General features: G+C 31.9%; 1 protein-coding gene across 3 annotated transcripts in view; it reads left to right on the top strand.

The window, feature by feature from the left end:
• The window catches only part of Fbxo8 (F-box protein 8), a 53440-nt gene that overhangs the window by 10071 nt on the left and 20952 nt on the right, over positions 1-22417 (top strand). For 2 of the 3 annotated variants that reach the window (XM_013358712.4, XM_005325513.5), the window contains 2 exons: positions 9961-10297; positions 13612-13738. In XM_013358712.4, coding sequence (XP_013214166.1) covers positions 9969-10297; positions 13612-13738 — 456 coding nt within the window. In that variant the 5' untranslated portion in view covers positions 9961-9968. Of the gene's footprint in view, positions 1-9960; positions 10298-13611; positions 13739-16884; positions 17004-22417 lie in introns of those variants that run through there. The other variant, XM_040293922.2, reaches the window with a different exon arrangement.

The raw sequence follows: 22417 nt of genomic DNA, 5'->3' as shown, positions 1-22417 counted from the left end.
ACATATGATTTGCTGGTTAGAAATAAAAGCTCTGGGCTGAGTTTGACTCTTAAATCTTCCATTTTCCAGCTATGAGATCTCAGTCAAATTTGCTTATCCTCTCCGTGTTAAGATAATATTACCTACCTATTAAGATTGTTGTGAGGGTCAAAATGAGACAATATGTAAAATATTTAAGAGTATATGGTTCAGAATATTAGATAAATGGTTTATAGCACAAAAATAATATTTGTTACTATTTATAGTACTAAATACTATGTAAATAAACATTATATACATACTATTATGTACAAAAGAAGGAAATGCAGCTAGGAATTCTATTATTATTATTATTATTATCATTATTATTATCATTATTATTACCACCAAGTATTGAACCTAGAGGAACTTTACCACTGAGCCAAATCCCCGATCTTATTTATTTATTTATTTATTTATTTATTTTTGAGACAGGGTCTTGCTAAGATGCTTGAGGCTGGCTTTGAATTTATGATCCTCCTACCTCAACCTCCTGTGCCACTGGGATTACAGGTGTACACCACTATGCCCAGAACAGCTAGGAATTCTACACGTGCACAAGAATTCTAAGGATGTTTTTTCCTATTTTGTTTAAAAATATTTTCTCTGTTCTTCAAAATAAAAAATTCTCATCAAAAATAATTCTTACTTAATGTTTTGATATTTTCCTTAACAGGTTTCTTACTACTCTTATAATGCTGTTTTCTTAGTAATGGACTTTATAATATAATTTACCCTAGGGTAACAGTTCTTGACCTGAGTGCAGTAACTCAAACATAGGGTTTTTCAAATTCATATGCCTAGATTCCATAGCCAGGAGGATTCTAGTTACATAACAATCATACGAGCAATAGAAATAACTCTTGTATACCTTTTACCTAGCTTAACCAATTTTTAACATTTTTGCTACTTCAGTTTATTATTTTCTCTTTATAAACATAGACATCACTTTTTCTGAACTATTTTAGAGAAGGTTGCATAAATCATGCCTTGATGCTTCAGTTTGTTTCCTAAGAACAAGAATTTACTCATATTCATTATACACTTATCAAGTTCAGGAAATTTAACATTAATATAATACTTTACACAATCTTCAGTCCATATATCCAATTTCTTAATTATCCCAGTAATATCCATTATAGCAATTTTTTTCTAGTACAGGATTCTTTTCATATACTGCATGTAGATATCTTCTTTAACCTGAAATTCTTACTCGGTCTTTCTTTGGCGTTGTTTATAGCACTGGGATTTTGAAGAAAAAAATTCTGTTGTTTTATGGACTCCATTTGTGTTTCTTTGATATTTTACAATTGAATTATGTATTTTGGATGGAATACAATGTAATTGATTTTGTGTCTGTCTCAGGGTGTCACATCCAGAGACGCATGTGTTTGTTTGCCTTTCATTGTCGATGCTAATTTGGTCATTTGCTTTAAGTACTGTAAGATTTCTTAATTTCTTTTTGCAAGCAATGTGGGACGATACTTTGAGACTATAAAAATTGCATTCTTTATCAGACTCCATTCAGCATCCACTGGTAATTCTTCTCTGAAGGTTGTAAAGTGGTGATTTTTCCAACTTCATTATTCTTTCTATTAGTCATCATTGTACTGCTAAGAAAGACCTACCTCCTTTATTTACGAATTTATTGATCATCCATGTAGACTGGGGTTTTTTTTATGTGATGTATCATATTACTGTCATTTTGATGTCCACATTGACCCATATTTGGCCAACAGGAGCTACCTTCAGATCAGCTCCAAATTTCATTTTTATATTGCTTTTGTTTTATTTTCATTTGCTTTAGTTCAATGGACATTGATAATCCACATTAAGAAACACTGCATTAGGAGTTTCTTGATGGCCCACAAGTGGGTCCTGAGTGGACTGAAAAGGTGAAAGTTGGGGTAAAATGCATCTTTTTTTTTTTTCAATTGTAGACAGACACAGACACAATGTCTTTATTTGTTTATTTTTTATGTGGTACAGAGGATCAAACCCAGTGACTAATGCGTGCTAGGCAAGCACTCTGCCACTAAACCACAACCCCAGCCCACATCTTTTTATATATATATAAAGCTGTGTGATACTATTTTATTTATATAAATAAAATAGTATCCTAAGTATATATAAATAAAATAGTATCACACAGCTTTCAGTGGGTACCTACTATGAGCAAACCCACAAAATATTTACCATGTAGAGTATACAATTTTATGTCTATTAAAATTATCATTAAAATTAACTGTTAACTTTTACTGAAAAGTCACTGGATAAAATCGGAGGAAAAAATCAAATAATTCTTGTGCAGATGTTTTGGCCACACTTGTAATGATTGAACATCTTTGAGGCAATAAAATGTGGATTTATAGATATGTGGGCCCTCATAGGACTAATAGTTCTTGATTTAGGGGAATTGGTTTGATAGTCATTATATTGGGCCAATTATAATTATTAAGAGAGTCATGGAGAGGAATATTTTCTCTGAGGTTCTTCAAATTTTTTTAGAGAAAGTGCTAAAATTTGCCTGGTAAGTGATGGGGTTGAGATGGCTGCCTAAACATTCTAGACATGTGGTGTATATGTATTGGGAGGAGGGATTGTGGTCTACTGTTCCATATACACATATTATTTCATTTAATTCTCACAAAAATCGTATAAAAGTAGGAAAATTTTATCTTTCTAATATAGGAAAAGGAAACAGTGACCCACTGATGTTAACCCACTGATATTTTACTACTCATTTTACTCTGTATTTTTCCCTTTCTTACTCTGTTTTGAAGTTTCAGACGTCTTGGGGATTTTGCAAAGTATGTAAGCTTCTGCTATCCTTCTGCACTTTTCCAGACCATCCTCCTTTTTTTCTACATGACTTCATTGGAAACCACTCCTCTTCCCACTTTTCATGTTACACCAATATGTTGAAATCTTTTTTCATAGTAGTTACTGTTTACTCCACAAAGGGAGCATTAGCTAATTAAGAAGCTCTATGCAGTCTTCTGGGTAAATATTTTTCAAAGGCTTTATTAATTTTTGAATAATTCTGAATCTTATTACTTTCATTTACATCATCCTACTACTATGCTGCTATGCCACAACAGCATAGGACTTTAGGAATAGAAAGTTAAGTTTGAAAAGTAAAATATGATAATAAATCAACCAAAATATAAAATTCTTATGCAGGAGATTAAATTAATTAAATGGCTATTGTTCAGTTCATGTGATGCATTCCTTAGAACTAAGTATTTAGGATTACTCTATTTGATTACTGCTGAGGGCCGTTGCCAAGTAGGAATGATGCATCAAAATTTCCTTGCCAGTGTACCCCATGTTAAATGGACATTGCATGTGTCTTTGAGAAAGGTGACCCTGTTCAAGGACCAGGGTGGATCCAGGATCAGGGTGTATCCTGCAGGTTTTAGGAAGTATCCAGGTTTAAGACAATTTGGGTTTAGGGCGTTCCAGGTTTAAGACAAGTTTAGGGCGTTCCCGGTTTAAGACAATATGGGTTTTAGGGAAGTTGGAGGTTGAAGATTATTGCTGCTGGGAATAGGGTGTTCCTGCTGCTTGTTCCCCTTGAGTACTCATGAGATTAAAATGGGATTTGGAAAAAAAGCCTTGTGGAATAGGTGAATTGGGCGGGCAGATTTTAGATTTCCCCTGAACGTGTGTGGAGGCTGGTGTGAGTTCGGGAATAAAGAATTGCTGTTTGAATCTACAAAGCTGTGAGTGGCTCGTGATTCAGTGCCAAGCCCAGACATTGGCATTTGGTGGTCCGTACACGGAACGTCTGAAACTTGGAGGTAAGTGAAATTGCTCGCCCCTGAGGGAAGGCGAGAGAATGGGTGACCATTTCAAAAAACAATGTGTTCTTGTTTTGATTTATTTCCTTTTTGTTTCAAGCTGCCTATCCCTAGAAATTTCTCAGGCAAACTGGGAAAAATGGTTGGCTCAAGGTTTGAAGTTTGTCGGCCCCGTGGAAGAGAAAATTGATACAGCGAATTTTTATTCAGTTTTTGTTTCATTCAGTTTCAGTTTTGTTTTGTGTTATCTTATTGGGTTTCGTTATCTTTATAGAAGATTAGAAATTAGTAAAAAAAGAAACCGAAAAGGTGTTAAGTAAATTATTAGAGGTTCAGATCATGGAGAAAGACATTTTAGATCAAGCAAAAGAGAAGGTCTCTCGAGCTAGTCAGACAGAGGAAGAAAATTTAAAGGAAAATGGGTTATTAGGAAAAAGGCCACAACAAGAGGCTGTTACTAACTCCGTTTTATTACCAGAGGGCGTAATTCAACCAACAGCCCCACCCATGGAGACAGCTGAGTGGCCCTCAAACCCCATAGTTGATAAGTGGGATCCTGAGACAGGACCTCAAAGATTAGCATGCCCTGTACTTGAACAGGTAGGAGGGCAGCGAGTTCACCGTGCTTTAGATTTTAAAACAGTGAAGCAGTTAAATGAGGCTGTAACAACCTATGGTCCCCAAGCTCCCTTTACAGTAAGCATGGTCGAGTCCATTACTAACTTGGACATGACACCAGCAGATTGGGCTAGCATGTGTAAATCTGTGCTAAATGGAGGACAGTATTTGTTATGGAAGGTTGCCAATGAGGAATTTTGCACAGAGACAGCTAGGTGAAATGTAGCAGCCAGTTAAACCCAAAGAAATCTACATATGTTGTTAAGAAAAGGACCTTATGATGGTCAACGGCAACAAATTGAATATGATCCTGCTATATATGCACTAATTGCTGCAGACACAGTTAGGGCATGGAAGACTTTACAAGGACATGGAGATTTACAAGGTCAGCTATCTAAGGTAATACAGAGACCTAATGAACCTTACGCTGACTTTGTAGATAGGCTTATTCAAACAGCTGCCAAAATTTTTGGGGACACAGAACAAGCAATGCCAATGTCTGGGCTTGGCACTGAATCACAAGCCACTCACAGCTTTGTAGATTCAAACAGCAATTCTTTATTCCCGAACTCACACCAGCCTCCACACACGTTCAGGGGAAATCTAAAATCTGCCTGCCCAATTCACCTACTCCACGAGGCTTTTTTTCCAAATCCCATTTTAATCTCACGAGTACTCAAGGGGAACAAGCAGCAGGAACACCCTATTCCCAGCAGCAATAATCTTCAACCTCCAACTTCCCTAAAACCCATATTGTCTTAAACCAGGAACGCCCTAAACCCAAATTGTTTTAAACCTGGATACTTCCTAAAACCTGCAGGATACACCCTGATCCTGGATCCACCCTGGTCCTTGAACAGGGTCACCTTTCTCAAAGACACATGCAATGTCCATTTAACATGGGGTACACTGGCAAGGAAATTTTGATGCATCATTCCTACTTGGCAATGGTCCTCAGCAGATTACCAGTTCCTCACTCAATAGTCATTAATATAAGGCTTCAGAGTTTCTTGTCCACTACTGTGCTGCATGAGTGTGTTTGTGGGCAGTGTAGAATTGAACATGAATATTTTGCTCTTAAATCAAAATAATATCTAATGACTCTGAGACTGATCAGGATTAACTGATCATAATAGTAGTCAAGTAATGCTCCTTATAGTCATGTTTGCATAATTTTAGGAAAGTAGAAGTTTTCAAATCTCATTCATTTGGCTGTTTAATCATTGTAAATATCTCTGTATTTTCTATAGGAGCAGTGATTCAGTAGTTAGCAATTCACTGAATTTTATAAAACATAGCTAGAATGAATAATAAGAATAAATTTTATTTCTAATATTTATACATGAAATACACTAATTATTATCTTTTTAAAGTGAAGAATTTTTTTCCAGGAAAGCATTATCCATTTCCCTCAACCTATTTGTAGTGAACATATAAGTTACCAGCAGTAACTTCACCACAAAAATTCATATTAAAACAGAACTGGTGGGGCTGGGGATGTGGCTCAAGCGGTAACGCTCTAGCCTGGCATGCGCGGGGCACTGGGTTTGATACTAAGCACCACGTAAAAATAAAGGTATTGTGTCCACTGAAAAATAAATATTAAAAAAATTCTCTCTCTCTCCCTCTCTCTCTCTCTCTAAAAAAACTTCTGTGTTCATTTTTTTTTTCAATTTGGAATTCTTTGTATATTCAGTGATTCAACTATTCAGTGACTTTTTTAACCAAATAATTGTTATGAGTGACAGCACTATATCTTTTATAATATTATGTATGCTTCAGTGTTAAAAATCCTTATACCAAGATTTTATTAAAACTTTGCAATTCTAAAAATGCCATACCTTGAAATCAAGTTTTGTTTAGTTCAGTAATGCAACAACCCAGCATTAACTGCATATTTTAGATCTCTTCATGTTTCATATCATATTTTGAATCTCAATTTTAAAGCCAGAAGTTGACAGATGACTGATGATAACACAAGAACCTGTTTCAAGATATTGCTATTGGCATCATTGTAAGGCATATTGACTTTTGAATCTTTTTGTGGAATTCACAACCTTTTTTTTTTAAGGGCTTTTTTTTTCCCCCGTGGGTGAGTATTGTATTGGTCATTGAAAAACAAATTGCATTTACCAAACCAAACAAAACCCAAAAATACTTGGCCAAAATATAAGAATAATTAAAAGAGATGAAGAATTTGTGTGTATAATCCCTACAAACCTAGGCAAGTATAAACATAAATAACTTTATTCAGCAGGCAAAACCTCAGAATAGCTAAAGTATTTTAATACATTTTATGAAAGTGTTCATCATAAGCCAAAATGATTCTGACAAAAGAAATAAATACCTAATGTGTGTTGATTGTTAGGCATGAAATGAATCTTGTAGACATCATCTCCAGTACAACAGCCTTTTGAGCTTTAGGTATTATTATTTTTCCACACTACATGTGTAAAAGCTACAATTTAGAGTCAAGTATCCCATAAGTAACCTTGCAGTTCTCTTTGAGCCTCAACTCTCCACCCTCCCCATCATTTGTTTTGTTTTTTTTTTTTTTTTTTAAGAAACAGCAACTGACCCTTTACCTCTTTCTACCTGCTAGATGCTTTCTGATCACATTATCCAGTGCTCAGTTTAAATGATCCTCATTAATTAAAGTCCAGAGCCTAGGGAAATCACCCTGGTTTTTTGTTCCCTAGCAACAGCCCTAACAACAGCTGCTTAAACATATGCCACTAAAAAGATGCTATAGAGGAAGTACATGAAAGTTATTATTAAATGTCTTAACTATTAAGATTTCAGACACCATAGTTACCATGTTTGATTATTTACCTTTAGTGGTGCAAAAGAGAAAAATAAATTTAGTTATTTAGAATAACAGATACACTAGATGAAACTAGCAACACATGTGATACCTAGGTATTTTCTGGCTGTTAAACCAAAAAAACATGAAAATAAAATACTTTTTTATGATTGTGAGTCTTAAAATGTTACATTTATTTCAAAATTAAATGTGCTTATTTTATAATGTAATATGGCCTATTTAAATATTAAGAAAATTGAAAACTCTCTATGAATTTTTGTTGGCATTCTATATTTTTTGTTATTAATTTTTTAAAATAAACTCCATAGTTTTGCCTTTTCCAGAATGTTGTAAAATTGGGGTCATAACTTCATATGGGATTCTTTTATTTACTAATATGCATTTAAGTTTTCTTCATGACTTTTCATGGCTTGATAGCTCATCTCTTTTTAGTGCTGAGTAGTATTCCATTATATGTATGTACCATAGTTTATACACTCACCTACTTAAGCACATCTTGATTGCTTCCAAGTTTTGGTAATGATGAATAAAGCTACTATGAACATACATGTGCAGATTTTTGTGTAGTTTTCAACTAATTTGGGTAAGTACCAAAAAGTATTAATGAATGCTAGATCATATGATAAGAGTATGTTTGATTTTGTAAGAAACTGCAAGTTGTCTTCCAAAGTAACTGTATCTTTTTACATTCCTATAAATCCTTGCTAGAATTTGCTATTGCCAGTGTTTTGAATATACCATTCTAATAGTTATGTAATATTATCTCATTGTTTTAATTTGCAATCTCCTAATGACCTAGGATGTTGAGTGTCTTCTTGTCATTTGTATGTCTTTGGTGAAGTGTCTATTGAGATGTTTTTTCCTAAACAGGAAAAAGAACAAAAAATTTACTAGACTCCTACTGAGATCTTTTGCACATTTTTTAAGTGGTTTATTTCTTATTTGGGGGTTTAAAGCATTCTTTGTATATTTTGGATTATTACCCTTAATTATATATATATATATGTTTTTGCAAAGATTTTTCTCCCAGTCTGTGGTTTGTCCTTCCATCTTCTTAATACTATGTAGTTTTTAAGCATTAAATTTTTAAAGCTGAACTCATAATTTAAGAACTGATACCATTATAGTGGTATGCATGGTAGGTAAGGAAAGGTTAGTTTTTGTGCATTCTGTGTTTTAAAATCACTAATATATTCCTTTTCTCTTAACCTCCTACTTCAACATGCACACATATATGCCACCATTTTGTAGCTTAAGCTACTAGAATTTCAAGCAGTTCAATGTAAGAAGGAGTAGTTAAAATTAATTATTTTTCTTGTTTGGATCAACAAGTAACCTAATGTGATAGTCATTGTCCAGATAATAGCCCGTAATTTAGTAAATATACATGTGGAGTATTCCTTTTTAAATATTAAGAAAATAATATCTTTGACATTCTTTTAAGGTCTACTCAATTTTCAAGTTATTCCTAAGAATTTTCCGAGTTTCTAGCCAGCAGTGTTGTAGTTTTTGTTTGCTTGTTTGTTCATTTGTTTGTTGTTTGTTCTTGTTTCATCTTAGGGTTTTTTAAATTTTTGCTTAACAAAACTATAAGTTCAAGTAACGCTATGAATGGATTTGACAATGTTAATGATTTTATGTAAAAATCAGTATTTTTTTCCAAATTTTTGAAACACAAACAAGTATTAGTAGTCAACTTGGGTTAATAAAGCAAGAATATTTTGTTTGAAAGAGTGATCATGAAAGAAATTACTTGTATTAAAAGCTGTTCCTTATTTCGGTTTTTTTTTAATGAAGTTCTTACTCAGGAAATACTGCTTATTTTAAAGACAAGATCAAATAAGAAATCTAGGCCACTTGTTTTCTAAGTATGTGTATATTACAGTCCAATATCTGTAACTGAAAAATTTAGAGCTGCTCTGGTGGCAAATCAAATGGAGGTGAGGGAGACTAGAGCACACCTTCTTTTTTGCTTTTCCCCAGGTACCTCAGGGGAATCCATGGAGCCATGTGGAGAAGTATTGGAAAATTAGTCTAAATTATGATTTTTATTTTAAAGCAACAACAAAATAAAATAGTCCACTGTTACTAAGCAATTTATCATGGAGTTCTAGGTGTCTAATTTATAAGGTTTCCGAATTAGACTTCAGGGCCTATGTTACATTTTATTACAGTCTACAACATAAGTGTAGACTGGCAAGAATTAAACGAAAAGCCTGTTTCACAGCTGTTATGCATCTGGGAGTTTGGTTAAAAGGGGCTAGTTTAGCTTAGCCCGAATTGTGATAAAAAGCAGGGTCTGGAGGCCTTTTAACTAAAGTCCTGTGCTCTGATCAGAGCTGTATTTAATACTGGTCCATAAGTCCACATAATTATAATTTGTAAGAGTCTTTAGGACATCAGTAACTTTTAAATCTTACCATGTGAAAAATGACTTTGTCACCTGTGGACTTAAAAGTAGTTAGCAAGCTGGGAAAAAGGTGATGATCACACGAAATATTTCTGAAACTTTCTCCATCCAACTTTTGTACTTTAAATGTTCCAACTATTCTTTGTAATATACTACTGGTTTTACTAGTCTTTAATGAGGAACTTTAATTCTGATAAGTGAATGCTTCATGTCGAATTTGTTGTACTACTGGGAAAGACGTTTTACTTTTTTAATGTTACCATTATTACATTCTGGCTTTTTCTCAGTCTTGCAGATGGGTCAGGGGCTGTGGAGAGTGGCCAGAAACCAGCAGCTACAACAGGAAGGCTATAGTGAGCAAGGCTACCTCACCAGAGAGCAGAACAGGAGAATGGCTGCAAGCAACATTTCTAACACCAATCATCGTAAACAAGTCCAAGGAGGCATTGATATATATCATCTTTTAAAGGCAAGGAAGTCTAAAGAACAAGAAGGATTCATTAACTTGGAAATGTTGCCTCCTGAGCTAAGTTTTACCATCTTGTCCTATCTGAATGCAACTGACCTCTGCTTGGCTTCATGTGTTTGGCAGGACCTTGCTAATGATGAACTTCTCTGGCAAGGGTAAGTTAAACCCACCAATATTTGATTCAGATCTCTCTAAACGTAATGAGGCTTAATGTTCTTCTTGTAAAAAAAAAATATGTATATATATATGTGTAAAATAAAATAAATTTTTCACTTTGGCTTGTACGTTGAATTGCACTTTATTAAACCTGAAAAAAATAGAGAAAGTTATCATTAACAGTCAAATTTGATATTGAGAAAAGAAAGACTGTAGAAAGGAAAATGGATCAATGACTTTACAGTGAAAAGAGAGGTTGTAAATTTCAGTTTGTTATAAATCAGAAATTTCCAGCTTATTCTAAAAGTACAACAAAGTTCTGAACTGAGAATTTATAATTCAGAACCTGGAGTCTTCACATCCTCTCTGTCGTTTGTGCTTCCCACAGGTATCCCATCTGCAAAACAGGCATACCTAAACATCAATAAATAGTCCTCATATGTTAATGGTTTCCAAGGGAGTACATGTGTATTTTTTTAATATTTATTTTTTAGGTGTAGATGGAAATAACACAATGCCTTTATTTTTATGTGGTGCTGAGGATCGAACCCGGGTCCCGCTCATGCTAGGTGAGCACTCTACCGCTGAGCCACAGTCCCAGCCCACATGTGTATATTTTTAGTTATACATTTTTTATCAAAGGTGCTTATTAGCATAAACTTTAGCTGGTGAAAAATTCATCTACTTTTTATTTTTTTCTAACCACTATTTCATCAATACAGTGGGAAAAAAATTAGAAAGCAAGGGGATAAACAGTCTATTTGCTTAAAGTGGATAATAGAAATTTTAGTGACTATTATACCAGTTTAAGTTAAATTACAAATCTAGGAACATTTGGTAGTATAGAGTCTGTAATTGAACCTAAGTTACTTCTTAAGTACTTAAAAAAAATCATAGGTCCTTTTGATTTGTTTCTTTTGGGTCCTGAAAATGTTAACAAACATAGGAGAATTTTGAGATCTCAGACTTTCTAGCATTCTTTACCAAAGTTTATTTAAGTGTCATTGTTTTAAAAATGGGATTTCATAATAACAAAGAACATATCTAGAAATAAAAATATTTTAAAAACTAAATAATTTCTTTTTTTCAAATAAATATATTGATATTTTTATTATTGTTGTTTTATCTCTAGATTAATTCTTTAAATGGTAAAGAAATGTTTGTGCTATTAAAAATGTAAAATAAACATGTTGAATCTCAAGAACTTAAGTATAGAACAGTTTTTTTTAAAAAAAAAGTAACAGTATTGTGAATACAATACAAAGTGTCAGCCATAGTTCAACCATCATTTCCACCAACATTAAAGAGAATATCCAGGAAGCACTTTGAAAAGAGCTGTCAAAGCCATCTAAAATCTTATTAATCATTATTAACTTATTAATTCCCTCAATTAGATTCCCAGTTATCTAATTGAGGGAATTAATAAGTTAATCTAAATTGTCAAACTTTAGTAAAAAGGTAGTGAAATTTCTAATGTTAGCCTTCCTACTGTGATATAATTATAATATAAAATAATACAGGTCATTTCTCAGCTTATGAATAGATAAAATCTTTAGTTTGGTATTGTTATGCTTTCAGTGCCTTGTCATAGTGAAGGTATTATGTGAGAGGAAATTCTGTTAGAAGTGTTTGAAGTAAGTCATAAGTTTTAGTCACCTACGAACTTATGAGGGAATCAAATACTTTAAAACTATCTCATTGTTTGTAGTATTTTTCTACATTTTAACATTCCTCTCAAACTTAATTTGTTTTCCTACATTTGAACTTGAAAAAAGCTCATTTCTAAGCTTATCTGAACTCAAGCAGAATTTTTCATTTGAAGTTTAAATCTGGATGGTTTATCTCTGAAAGAAATGCTTTATTGTTTGCCATATAGTTATGCCTATATCTATGACATTTGATTTTTCTTATTAAAAAATTGTTTCTATTTGAAATTAAAGGTTGGCTGAGTTTTTAACTTTGAATATGTTGAATATTTGTTGATGTTGGGAGATTATTGCTTTCACATAGCTTAACTTAGAAGCTGATTTCTAAACAATTTATTGTACTTATGATTTTAAAATCAGTGATTTCATTTGGTTAGTAAAAGTAATGCCAGGATATAAATTAACTATTATGAGGATAGTGTCAAATCAAGTATTTTACCCACTTATCCTTGAAATTTCTGATGTTATAGACTAAGACAATAACTTTTTCACATTTTCCTCTGGGGGGTGTGTGTGTGTGTGTGTGTGTGTGTGTGTGAGAGAGAGAGAGAGAGAGAGAGAGAGAGAGAAAGGGAGAGGGAAGGAAAAGAAGGAAATTTGAGGCAGAAATCAATAATGAATATTAGAGGGTGAAACTGTTTTGTCTCAACAAGTTGCAGATATTTTGACCATACACCCAAAAATTTACATTTTTGAAGCAAAGACTCCAGAATTTCCATGCATTCATAAGAAGACAAAAATTGAGCTTTCAGATAACAACCTATAGTTATTAGCCTCTGTACAGAGTTGGAAACCACTATACTGGTCTGCAGAAAATAGTGTATTTTTAGATACAAACGGTATTTTAGATTCTATAGACTTTTAAAATAATCATTTATCATTGTAATAGTAAAGAATCAGTTTGTTTGAAAAACTGTATTAACAGTCGTGCTTAACAGTACATTTTTGATGTATTAAAGTTGTAACATTACAATTGCTATGTTTAGTTTGTCTGTTAATATATGCATTTTTGAAAAAGCAAAAGATTATTTCCCTACCCAACAATTTTCCCACCCCACCCCAAATCCCATTTATTTTTATTTCACAGTAGGGCATAGGTTACCTAATAGATTCCATTTAGCATCTTGATTAAGATTTCAAGCTTTGGAGTAAGACTCATTGTGTTCAAATCCTGCCTGTATACTTTATTAGCTGTGTGACTTTGGACAACATTTTTGTCTTTTTGTTTTTTATCTATTGTACCAACATCAAGATTGTTGAGAGAGTTGAATAAATTAGTACAATTGAAATACTTAAAATAGTGCCCAGCATCTAGTAAGCACTGTCAATTATTATTACTATTATTGATACTTATTTTAAACTTCAGGTAGTATTTATGAATATTATTAATCTTTGTAACTTAAATTTTTAGGTTCTATGAAAATTGCCAAATTTAAGGCATTTATCATGTTTGATAAATAAAAAATCAAATATAAAATTAAAAATTTTAAACTTCAGAGCTACAAGATCTAATTTTATATTATTTAATATTTCTCTTTTATCATGTTCATGCATATTTAGGAAATTAAATGCAATAACTTTTTGTCTCATTTTCTTTTATTTTTCAGATTGTGCAAATCCACTTGGGGTCACTGTTCCATTTACAATAAGAATCCACCTCTAGGATTTTCTTTTAGAAAACTGTATATGCAGCTAGATGAAGGTAGCCTTACCTTTAATGCCAACCCAGATGAGGTAAGTGAAAAATGTGAATATTTGTGTCATGTGAACTTTATTGCTATCTTGCTGCAGCTTTCTAACATAACAAATTTGCAGGTAAAACAAGTAATTGAACATACCTTTTCAATCACTAAGAAGCCTCGTATTTTAATTATTGCTATATGACATAGTCATTTTTTCTTTTCTTGTTCTACTCTTTCTGCTTGCTCACTTGGTATGACAGCACCATGACATTTGCAGTCCTCTTCTGACCTAATAGATACTTATTACTGGAGAATATGACATTTTGATAATTAGAACATGGAATAGGTTCATCAAATGTTGTCTATGCATTTTCTGTTTATTGTTTGTTTACTAGTGATACACTTTTATCATAATCACAGATAACATCATTCTAGTTTCCAACATCAAAATATTGTCTTTAATTGATGCCTATAAGTCTTTGTTGACATAAAAAGTACTTAGAGATTGTTATAAAATTGAAAAATTTTATATTGATCATTTAATTATTTCTTAAAATGTAATAATGATCAAAATGTGAAGCCAATACTTCCACTGTTTTTTTTCCTATTCTCATTTTAATTTATTCTGAAAAAGTTCTAATTTTCAGAATTGTTTAAATACCTACTACATTAATTCTTTGAAATCTAAGTAGAAATTATTCAATGCTCAAAATTAATACTTCCAGGTGTATTATTTTCTGTGGAAAAATATTAACTAACCAAATCTTTTAAATTAAAAAAAACAACTTTTTTATTTGTTTATAGAAGTCTTAAGGACTATTTAGGGATGAGAATGTAGCATAGTGATGGGGTACTTACTTAACACATATCAGGCCCTGAGTTCAGTTTCCACTACTCCAAGGAAAAAACAAAGGACTCATTAAATCATGCAGCTAAACATGTTCTAAAAATAGGGAATTGATTTTTGTTATAATAGGGAAATATTTCTCCCATGTAATAATTTTTATCTTAAACAGAATACTGATTTTATAAATGTACATATAATAATACTTGTGTCAGCATATTTTAAATTGATTTTCACTTATTACATATAGTTTCTTTTTTGTTAAATTTTTCTTGTACACATGAAAAATCAAATAAAGTTTCATTGCTAACAAATTTACAAAACTTACATATTTTAAAACCTGATGTAATATTGAAATTCAGATATTCTCTTTCCTCTCTCTACTATTCTAAGAGGTGAGAGAAAATTGATACTCTTAATGAAAATAGAATGAGTCATTGGAAATTAAAGTTTAAATTATATATTTAGAATTAATATAATATTATTTTTTAGAACCTAATGACCATTCTTTAGAAAGGCAAATGAATGGATAAATTATTTACCATAAGTTAGGTTTTAATATTTATTATTTTATTGTTAATTTTTCTGATGCCCTTTATTATTGAAAAAAAACACTTGTTTTTACTTTGTTTTGGTCAAATCTGTTCTTTTCCTTGTAAACATATGAGAACAATAAGCTAGTCATCTTTTTGATCTTGCACTGTGGCTTATCTTCTCCATTCAAGAAATTCTGCTATAGGTAGATAATCAGAGAATGGCATGGTGTCAGAGACTTTATTGTTCTTAACTTGTTATTTAAATTAGACATTACTCATTGTTAATTAAAATAGTTCTCATGATGAATTTTATGACAAGATATATGTTTTGCATCAGTCTATTTAGGTAATTGAAGAACTGAAGCAGAATAGTACAGTGTTTAACTCTAGAATATATAGGGATCAGAAGAGGCAGCTGTTTGTAAGCCCCAGTCTTTATTTTGCCTAGTTTCTCAAGCCATACTGGATCTCATCACAAATTATATTGATGTTGAGTAAAACTGTCATATTTGATTGATATGACTTGAAAATGTTGCATTCTAAGGAAAATGTAACTTGGTAAGTACCAAGTTGTAGATTTATAAAGTTGGGAAAAGTTGGATGTAACTGCTGATGTTGATTATGGTAAGTAGTCATTCCTTGCTAAGAGTATCTGTTTTTAAAACAAATCCTAAAGCCATCTTTTTATTCAAATATTAAATATACATATTTATATACTTATACATATATATACTCATACACTAAAATATTGAATAGTTTTAAGTATTCACATTGAAAAGGCTAGATGTAAAAATATAATTCCATTTTTGCAGCTACGTATATCAACATATAGCATTCTTGTTATTACCTCCTCTAGAGCATTTGGAGGGGAGGCAGAGAAAAGAGGTAAAATTCAAATTCTTTTTTTTTAAGTTTAAAACTGACAGTTTTAAAAATTTTAAATCAAAATGTTTGCTAAGAGAGTGGCTTAAAGTTATTAATTTAATTATTATTTTTTTGATCATCAGATTTTACTTATCCATCCTACCTTCCATTGCTATTGAGAGTTGGCTGTATTTTCTTTTTCTTTACTTCTTGGCCTGATTTAAAGATATCCTTGAGCATTCCAGAAGTATTGAATTTACCATTTTGAAAGGGCCATATAGTGCTGTCCATACGTGTAGACTTGAACCACTCAAAGTATGTTGTGGTTCCAGAATTCTGATGTTGTGCTATTATAAATATCAGTAATTAAGCAGGTGTTGTCTGATAGCAAAATAGAATTCTATCTTTACCAGAATGCACTTAGGATACAAATAGGCAAAACAAGATATTGAAATATATTTAATATGTTCTGAGGAATGAAGGGAAGTGTTTTAATGACTATATTGTATATGTTTGTTACTAATATAAATATATTATAGCCATTTGATTAATTGTTTCAGGTCTTCAAATTGAAAAGTGAAAGGGTTATCCAAAAAGATGTTTTTATGTTGAACTTATCTGTATGAGTCATATGTTAGCCAGGTCATTAGAATGATGTTTGTCAAGGTTTTTGAGTGCTAGAAATCAAGAGTACTTTTTGGAGATTTGATTTTTTCCCCCCACTCACTGGAGCACTGTCATCAGAAATATCATTTTTAGTTCATTTAACTTGAGCATTAAATTACTTGGATGATATGTTTAAGTGTAAGTGGTGTTTATTGCAGGTATCTGAGATAAGATGTATATAATTGTTCACTATTATAAAAAGTCTACTTTTCCATAATTTCTAGTTTTGTACTTAACATTTTAATAGCAAGCATCATTAAAATATTATAAAAATAAGAATACTTACAGCCACAGGGAACAAGAATCTCCAAAGGACACCGTTCATGTCACGGATATGGGTAACCAAACTCCACAGCAACTGCTGGCAGTGGCTCATGGGGTGGGGGAGAACATCTGCACAATTTGTGGTATGATTATCTAGCACGCTGTTGTTATATGCATGACATTGTGATCTCAGCTGTATGTAATGTCTTGATCTCATGCATGAGCTTGTGTACTTAGTGGCAGATGACCACATTCTAGTAAAGGAATGTGCTGAGACCCGTTTCCATTATGTTGTATTTCCCTTGCATGTACAAGTTATGTGTGTTGATTTTATTCTACTAGCAGTATTATAATAAAGTAATTTTACTTACCAACCAGTAATATATATTTCTTGTGCTGTATTTTGTGTTAAAACATTTTCTTGACATATTTTAAATTTAGAGTCTACAAAACTGGCAATGAATATGGTTTAATTTTATTATAGGATTTTTTATTTTAACAATTTTTTTTATATCCTCATGGGGTCAGGTTAACATAAAGGCCTTTTTCCCCTGTTCTCACACAGAAAGACCTACATGCATACAATTTTTTGCAGTTTTCTAGGTTGATCATAGATAAGATCTATTATAAAAGTATTTAAGTTTGACCTATATACATATTTCAGATAGAAATCAACATGCAACTTAATTTTAAGATAGTATTTTGTTGTTGTTGTTGTTGTCGTTGAACCAGTGTAAGTATAAACAAGAAATTTGTAGGAGTTCTCCATTATATAAAGGATCTTCGTACTAATACTGAATCTTCCTTTTTGCTCCAATATACAGCAACAAAATGGTCATTACTTTACTTCATAGCATGGTAACAGTGGTAACTTTGATTCTTATTCCTATGGATAGAAAACTTTTATTGATATTATCAGAATATACAGATAAGCATTTCTCAAATGTATTCTTCAGGAATACCTAGTTTAAAGAAGTTCCCAAGTGTAATAAAATTGAATATGATATGTTATGATTAATTGGCTTTTATTTACAGCATACCTTTTTAGAGCCTTTAATGCATTGATGCACTTCATGACTCTTTAAAATTAGAGAAATGTCATGTGTAGAATTTTCCAAGTTTATTTGACTATGCATATATATATTTGTAAAATAGCATTCCAGGAAACACATATTGAGATACACTAGTATAGATCATCTGTAATCCTACTCTTTATAAATGTTAGAATAGTTGAAATACACTATTATTAATTTATAGCTATCTGATACAACCTCTTAATCAAAGTCTGTGGATCCATATTTTTTTTGGGTTATACCTGTAATCTTCTTTCTTATGAAAGTCTATAGATCTATAAATCTAAGTGGCTCCTGTCTCACAAGGGTATTGACAATGAAGACTAACAGGACACTAAGATGCTTTTTATGTTGGAAAATGTACTTGCCTTTTGAGATTTTATTCTTAGTTTTATATATCTAGAAATTTTAGTTTATCATTATACCAAAAGTAGATTAGTCTGTCAGGTTAACTCATAAGTAGTAGAATGTGAGCTAGATTAACAGTGAGACGTATATTCCTTGAATAATGACTGAGAGCATAAAGAAAGATAAATAGAAATTCCTAATCCTTGGCTATTATTTAGAGTCTATTTAGGAATAATTTAGTTCTCAGTGCCCTACACTATGCTGCTTCATTCAACCAGTTTCATATCTACTTCTGCCCATATATATCAACTAGGATATTTTTTACTGTAAGCAACAGAACCTAAGCTAATAGTAACTTAGACTATATGTATTTGTTTATTTCTAAAGGGTTCTGGAGGGAACCAGAGTAATACAGTGATCTCATTGTGGACTCACTATCTATTGACTTTTACCCTCTTGATAGCAAGATGTCTGCCACAGTCCAAAATATCACATTCTCACATGATCCTGTTTACAGCACAAAGAAGGAGCAGAAAAAGAAGCTTTCTTCTTACATTCCTTAAACGTATTAGGTTAAAAGATTATTCCATAAGTCTTCAATATAGTTAGTGACCTACTTGTAAAATTTGTGATTCTGTCTTCCTTATTTCTGGTTTGTGTTGGGTCAGAGGCCTTTGGACAAATAGTGATACCAGAAGCACCACCATTTGAATTGGCAGCTGACTCTACCTTTTTGCTATCTAAGCTGTCTGTCACTGACCAAACAGACAAAAAAGAAGGGAGATGGTTATGTTGTGCTTGACGTAATTCAACCTCATTATCAGAAGGAAATAGCTACTATTGCACAGTGAGGAAAAAGAGAACAACAAAGGTGTAATTCAAGAGATGCCTTTGAGTTCCTTCTATATGACTATATTCTATGACAAAAATAATTTTTAAAGAGAGGTAGTATTGTGTTTGTGTGTGTGTGTGTGTGTGTGTGTAGGCATGCACAACTCGACATCGGTGTACACTGTGTGATAGGCCCACTTGCAGCCATTTTTCAGTTATGAGGGGTATTAGAAACACAGAATAGAAAACTTGAAAGAAAAATTTGGATCTGAGTTGCCATTCCTGAGCTCAACAACCCTGGAGCCATATTATTTTGGAATTTCTTGTTTTACAAGATAATTTTATTTTTAAAGTAAATTTATCCCTAATTTATCCCTGTATTAATTTTGAATTAGGGTCTCTATTGTTTATAATACAAATCAGACTGATGTATTATTATTAGCATTATTACCCAAACTTTTAGGAGTTTGATATATAATCCTGAATGCAGTTTATTTTTTAAACATAATTAATTTATCCCCAGATTTGCTGATGAGAATTTAATCAGAGAAAAAAAGAGCTAGTTAACAATAAAAAAAGTCTCTCACCAAAAAACAGCTTAATTAGCTTCTAAGAATTCTTTATCCAAAGGAGCTAAAATGTTCATGTTCATTGGCCAAGCCTCTTCTGCTTGATCAGCATTAGTCAAAATGAAAAATTATGCCCCAAGACACTAACTAGAATCCTCTGTCTAAATAAGTTAATACTTCGAACCAAAAAGTTACAGCTAATCAAATCTTGCTAATCTGGAGGGTTTTTACTTGCTAATCTGGAGGGTTTTTACTTCTTCGAGGGTAAGGTATTGTAGATAAATATGTATATGTGAATGTATGAATATGTCTGTTTTCCTATCTATCTATCCACCTACGTATCTCTCTTTAATCTGATCCTTGAGATGATTTTATGGTTAAGAAGGCAACTTTATCCTTTGTCTATTAGGTCAATTTTATTTCATACTTTGCCCTAACCATACTCTAGTTTGGCCATCTCTTCCTCCCTTGTCTCCAGTAATCACTGCAACACATGGTTTAGAATTAGTCCATAGAAAGATTTGTGGATTCCAAGTAAACTTTTTTTATTTTATTTTATTTTATTTTATTTTATTTTATTTTATTTTATTTTATTTTATTTTATTTTATTTTTGGTGCTAGGGATCAAACTCAGGGCCTTGTACATGTAAGGCAAGTACCCTATCAACTGAGCTATATCCCCGCCTCCAAGTAAACCTTTTAGAAGCCTAAAAGAGACAAATTTCCCATAGTTTATTCATTGATCAAATGACCTGATGGATTTTGCTCTTCTTTTTCCCAAAATGCTATGAGATATCAATTTGCTACCTTATTAGGTGTGAACTTTTAAAAGTTAAATTAGTAGACATTGTATTAATGAACAATGTGTTGATTGCAGAACTGAGAAAGATTTTTTTCTTCATTTAAATGGTGTTGCCAATTTAGATAGAGACATTGTAATGTTGGCTTAGGTATTTTAAGTACATTTCAAAGAAAAATTTATTTTCTTTTTATTTCCTTACCATATGTGACATGACTACTTTGGTAGCTCCAAAATGATTTCTTTTCTCTGATATAACCACAGCTTCAGTGCAGCTTGTTATCATTGTCTAGATTTAATGTCTTAAGATAGGAGTCTTTTATGAGTTTAGCAGTTGTTACTACCACTGTCACAGTATATGTCACTGCAAGATATGACAATATTTTCTCAATTATTGAATGTCATCAAATCCATTAACTTAAGTACAGTTTTTAAAATATGGGAGTATGAAAGAAATACTACATTAAAGGCATTTAAAATCAAAATGTAATATATATTTATCCATAAGATTATATCTTTTTTTCTTTCATATCATAAAATTTTTAGAACTAACTTTTTATAATCAAAGTTTTAATTATGAACCACTTTTAGCCACCAGCAGTTAAATATAGCATCAGGGTGATATTCTACTTTATTTGGATTAATGATGCCGACCTATTAGAATTTATAATTTGAGGCATTTCAAGGTGTATTGGGTTTTATATGCCCTTCATATTTAATCTAACTCATAAGTTGAGGGGTTGTATTATTTTTTTCTCCTAGATAAATTAACTAATTCTTAAAAGTTTACAGCTTCTCTTGAATGTCAGCTGGAAGCTTTGTACACTAAATTCAAATATTCATTCAACAAATATTTATTAGTTATCTATACCTCTTACTAGTTACATAACTTTGATTTGGGGCAAATTATTTAAACTCTGTATGCTTCTGTTTCTTCTACAAAATGGGTACAATAAGATTACCTATAACATGATGTTATAAAGGTTTGGTGAACATAAATGTTAAATTCTTAGTGCTTCTAACTGCTAAAATGAATCTAAATATTCATACTAGAAGTACAACTACAGCAGCTTAATTTGAAGAACCAGGTGCTATTTTAGGCTTTGGAGTTCTAGAACTTTTGTATTCTATTAGATAATTATTTTGACACTGAGTAATAGTTCTTCATGAAGGGGGTATATTGGTTCCACAAACATCTCTAAGCTTTAGTGATACCCTTTGCCTTTACTCACATTTCCTGATATATGAATAATCTTTTGCATATGCAATAAACATTTTGTTTCAATGTTATTGCCTAGTGTAATCTTTTCAAAGACATTTTAAACAATAATTTGAGGTCTAAAAATTATGTCCAAATTAGAACATGTGTCTTGGCTCAAATGGTGGTAGCATGAACAGACACTTTCATTACATGAATAAATGTATATATTTATTGGCAGTCAAAGTATCATTTGAGTCCCAACTTGCTTCTGTTTGCTTGTGTGCTGTTAAGACTTTAAAACAATAGTTGTTTAAAGTGTTGCATGTTTTCTTTCATATGTAGAAGCTAAAGGGAAAAAAGGATTTCATGAAAATAGAAAGGAGACCATCAGAGTATAGGAATGGGATCAGGGAGAAGGATGAAGGGAAAGCAAGGAAAGGTTCTGAAGAGTGAAATTGATTATGTACATGCATAGATATTCCACAATGAAACCCACTATTTTGTATAATTGATATGCACCAATAAGTTTTTTAAATAGTTTTTCATTTCATGGTTGTTTCAGAGCTGTTAAATATATTTATAAATGTACATATTATAATTAAGATAATATGATAAGACTATACCTTATTTATCAGAGTGAGTTACATAGTTACATATGCACATTGCAAATGGCAGTGTTTGTGTGTGATTTTTATGAAGTGGAAATTCTAAGTTAGCTGACATCAATATTTAAATA

Source organism: Ictidomys tridecemlineatus, chromosome 14 (assembly GCF_052094955.1).
Source record: "Ictidomys tridecemlineatus isolate mIctTri1 chromosome 14, mIctTri1.hap1, whole genome shotgun sequence".
In the NCBI taxonomy this organism is placed as follows: domain Eukaryota; kingdom Metazoa; phylum Chordata; class Mammalia; order Rodentia; family Sciuridae; genus Ictidomys; species Ictidomys tridecemlineatus.
Note: the sequence above shows the minus strand (reverse complement) of the source record. Positions and strands in the feature narration are given on the sequence as shown.